The 4,765-nt window shown below is 33.8% G+C and overlaps 1 protein-coding gene across 4 annotated transcripts in view; it reads left to right on the top strand.

Annotated features, from left to right (window-relative positions):
• Positions 1-4,765, top strand: part of LOC117101146 (voltage-dependent calcium channel subunit alpha-2/delta-3-like) — a 108,473-nt gene that overhangs the window by 86,948 nt on the left and 16,760 nt on the right. For 3 of the 4 annotated variants that reach the window (XM_033241026.1, XM_033241024.1, XM_033241028.1), the window contains 4 exons: positions 825-896; positions 1,306-1,367; positions 2,066-2,181; positions 2,577-2,621. In XM_033241026.1, coding sequence (XP_033096917.1) covers positions 825-896; positions 1,306-1,367; positions 2,066-2,181; positions 2,577-2,621 — 295 coding nt within the window. The remainder of the gene's footprint in view (positions 1-824; positions 897-1,305; positions 1,368-2,065; positions 2,182-2,576; positions 2,622-4,765) is intronic. The other variant, XM_033241027.1, reaches the window with a different exon arrangement.

Raw genomic sequence — 4,765 nt, 5'->3', positions numbered from 1 at the left:
AAGACATGTTGTATAAGTGCAGGGGAGATGTGTATAAGAGGTATATTCTATCATTTACCGATCATTTATACTTCATTTTAGTGTATTTTTTTCTAGACTGTGGTGTTTTTTATGTTTCATTTGCATGGCATGGTAAAGAAAAAATCTCACTTCATGGAAAATATGTATTCCTAAAATATTCAACTAATTTAATTTTACAAAATATATGTGGATACCTAAGCTGAGAAAGTTTTATTTTTTTTTACTTAAAATATTTTGACAAATGGTGAAGAAGGTAGTTGAAATATTGAGTTAATGATCAAATGGAATGTCAATAGATATTTGGCATCTTCTACATTATTCAGCATATGAATTCTGCAAATGTTGTTTTAGACATTTTTTATTAAATGTTCACAAAAAATACAAGAGTACAGTACTAGTTAAATGTTCATGGGAATTAATTTTTTAATTTTAAAAAAAATTAAAAGTTATATGTACATGAGAGATTGTCATGGTTACAGTATTATGAATAAAATTTTTTCTAGAAATAGATAGGTCTTTGAATATAATATGTTTTTAAAAATTGTAGAATATATGTATTCACTTGAGGAGATATTACTTGAAATGTGTTATTGTGTAAATTAAATTGTAGTGTAGACAAGTTTTGTAGTACTGTATAACTCTCTTTTTTTCTGAATTGTCTGTTACACTAGGTATGCACTTTATAAATCCAACTGTAATCACAGTGTACCTTTAATCAACTACATTGATTGGTGGTTAGAAATTATGTATTTCACCCTTTGAAATATTTTACTTAAATCTTCTTTTAATACATTTCTTTAAAGATCCGAAATGCCATGATCAATACAGAGACTGGTGAAATGACGATTCAAGTAGTGATGCATACGTCAAATCTTGTAAGAAATCATAATTCATTTATTATATCCTTTATTTTTACTGCTTGTTTTTCCTGTCCTCTCTGTCAAAGGTGTTGACTGAATCTAGGCCATGCTGTGCAGATGGTTGTCAGCAAAGGCGATTCCATGCAGAGCGTGTCGAGGCGCACGCAACATTCCACTAAGGCTACCACTATTAGACATCATCATGGCGTGAGGTGCTCACAGGGAGTGGGGGGGGGGGTTGGTTGATCAGTTGGCTGACAGTCTATGAGGTGTTAGAGAAACCTAAGAATTGAAAATGCTGATTTTCTTGCAAAAACATGAAATTTTGAATATCCTCATCTCTGTCTGAAATTAGGTATCAATGTTTAATTGAGTCGGGCTACTACCAGCTTTACTTTACTGTTATTTTTCAAATTTTTTACAGACTCGTGTATCAGTGAGGAACAATACCTACTTCTACACCTTTCTAGATGACACTCCATTCAGGTATTTACACACTGATGATGGTTCTATTTCCTAATCATGCATAACATTGGATGCAAAATTAGCAAAAAGCATTATTTAAAATTTGCCAGTACAGATTTCACAAGTTAGTTGTTGCTTAAACAGTTGTGATTTAGGTTCTCAAGCTTGTTCAAGAAAGCCTGAAGCCACGGTTGGAGGAGTTATTAGTAAAAAGTGCCTTTTGTAGTCAAGTTGTCGAAAGCAACTTCGAACATTTTAAATTTGGTATTTTTTAACATATTGGAATGCCATTTACAGATTTCATATACCAAAGTCTTACCCCTGAGGTTGAGGTGTGTGTGGAAAAATGAAAACCCCCTTTTGAAATCCTGCCTGGGTACAAGAACTATGTTTTTTTATCCACCCAGGTATAAATATATATTCCTGTTTTTATGTTGAATGCTGATGTATACAAAGTAGCCATATACTGTAGGACTAGAAATATTCCCCAGGTTGCAGAGGAGACACTGTGTAGGCCTATCTAGTGATTATGGTAATGTGAACCACTTTAAGACATGTTGTATAAGTGCAGGGGTCCCAAGTCAGCCGCAACTTGTATCCCAGAAATCGTGATGGGCCTCCTGCCTCCATTTAAAAAAAATTGTAAATATTATATAATAAAATATTTAATTATGGTATTATTGTTATTATTATTAGTATTATTTTTATTATTATTCTAGTTTTGCGATTGTGTTAGTTGAGCCCTATGGTTTCTATATCGTTGAGTCAGATGCTCCCTATTTTACATTGAATGCTGATGATGAATATGCTCCCGAACTAGATAAACTGTATGGAGGTAAGCTTTTAAATTATTTGTTATGTGGCTGTGAAAAAATCCTGTGTTATTTTAATTATGTATCAATTCTAACAATTAATTTATATCTGATAACAAGTAATTGCTTAAAACTTTGCTTGCTTTATATTACTTTTGGTTATACTGCCATCTCTTGTAATATATATCATAAAATGTAACTGTATTTAACAGAACTCGTGCTTTATCAATTTCTTGCATTTATTTTATGTTACAAATTAAATAACCACGAGTTGCTTACATTTGAATGTTGACGATTAAACTATGTGTATCAGAAACCTAAATACTTCATATGCCTGTAAATAAATGCCAAAAATTCCTCTTATAATTGTAACAAAATCATTAATGAATAATCAAATGCTTTGTGTATGTTTCATAAGACTTTGCGGAAGGTATCGAGAGAAATGCTACACTCTTTCGAATAGGTGAGAGGTGTCAACAATTTGAAGGAAACATCTTTTGTTATCTTTAGAAATCCCAATGTTCTATATTGTTTCATCATTTGCATGACTTAATGTGAATCATTTTATTTTATAAAATTTAATGCAGTAAAAAAGCTAATATAGTAGGGAATAATTTCTGTGTGTCCTGCACTATTATTTCATTTAGCATAATGATTTATTGGATGGTAAAATCATAATTTCCAATTGACTTTAATAAATCAGTGATTTAATATTGAACATTGGATTCCAAATATGTATTGCATGCTTTTTCCTTGCATGAGCATTCTATTCCATACTATAAAAGCATTTTTGTTTGATTGATAATAAATCCAGACTGCACCCCTCCCTCTTCCACCAAGGAGGAGAGGACCACTTTGATTTTTTGCATTCATCCAACAAAATGTCTACTACATGTTGTTGAATGAATGCCAAATACAAAATGCCCACTCCCTCTTTTTGTTTGGGTGGTACTTACAATGAATCTTTAAGACTGTTTGCAGGTTTGACGCTAATGTTTTTTTTTAACTTTTACTAGCATTACTATATTTTTTTATTCTTTTTAAAAATTTGTCTCTTTTAATTTAATAACCCATTTTTTGATTAGGTCTCGTCTAAAGCTATTTCCTTGAAAAGTATTTGTTGTGTGTCTCTAGTTTTGAACATAAGAGAATTGATTGTAGCACTATTATGCCTTTCTCATTGTCGCATTATACCAGTAACTCCAGTAAAATCATGCATAAATATCGTGCACTACGTTACCAATGCACTTATACAGTACTTAAATGTGATGCTCTTTCGTTTTGTACCCTAAACCTCCTTCACACAGTAGAATGAGTAGTGTACAGCCGAACCATCATGTTTAGATTTAGATGTACTCTACAGTTCATAGCCTGTCATGTTATACTGTACTCAACAAACCGTGTGTAATTAAATGGAAAACTGCATGATGCCTTAACTCCAACCCATTGTCCTTCTTTTCTGTTGTGCACTGAGAATTAAGTTAACTGTTAGTGCGCCACCTATCGGTGCATTGTCGTTGACGACCATCTTACAATACAGAAAGTTTGCTGTGTTTTTGTTTGTGTTGTTTGAGTTTAAAACCTATGTGTGTTATTTATTTATTGTTCTAAAACCTTCCAAGAACATAACAGTGGCGACGAGGACGTTTATTTTCATCATTTAACGTGAGTACTGTTCGAAGATTTTTCGCTAAGCCCAGGGCTTAGGCTACCTACCTGATTCTACATAGTTACCGTGCACGCTATACCGTACCATATTCACGAGGATGACTGCTCCGGACACGCAAACACAATTACTTGCCATGATGGCGGAACAAAACGAGTTACTACGCTCGCAACTTAAAACCCAGGGAGATCAAATGCTAGAACTGATGACTACGTTTAAACAGTCACAGTCTCAACAGCAACAGGTCGTTACTCCTATTACTAACATAACTCCCAAGTTTACACCATTTGATCCTACAACTGAATTGTGGACTGACTATTGGGCTAGATTTAAGACATTCATACAAGCGCATTCTGTTCCTTCTGATAAGGAAGCCCAAGTGTTTCTGACTAACCAAAGTAAGGACATTTATAAGGTAATTTCAAACCTGGCTGCCCAGGAAAATCCTCCAATTGAAACAAGTACTTTGACATTTGACCAAAATTGAAGAATTTATGAAGGTTCAATTCGATCCTAAACGGTTCATCGTCAGAGAGAGATTCAAGTTCTGGTCTAATATGAAACGCAAACCAGGCGAGCATGTCAATGAACTTGCTGCTAGAATAAGGCAGAAAGCTGCAACATGCGATTTCATGAAAATAAAAGATCCATTGGATGAAGCACTGCGAACAAATTTTATGTGCATTGTCAACAATGAGGCCGTCCTAAAAGCTTTGTTCAAAATAAAGGATGATGATCTATCATTTACTAAAGCCATACAAGTAGCAGCAGAAGTTGAGGATGCAGCCAAATATGCAAAGGAAACAGTGTATGGACCTTCCCAAACTACATCAGTGAATAAACTTCAACATACCAAGACCAAACCTGAGGTAAAGAAAACCCAACGTACATGCTATAGATGCGGCTCCAAACAGCACTTGGCAAATGTATGCAGACATAAA

Source organism: Anneissia japonica, unplaced genomic scaffold (assembly GCF_011630105.1).
Source record: "Anneissia japonica isolate Jap-2015-1 unplaced genomic scaffold, ASM1163010v1 scaffold921_len549748_cov171, whole genome shotgun sequence".
NCBI lineage: Eukaryota > Metazoa > Echinodermata > Crinoidea > Comatulida > Comatulidae > Anneissia > Anneissia japonica.
The sequence above is the reverse complement of the archived record's forward strand: the minus strand, read 5'-3'. Positions and strand labels throughout refer to the sequence as shown.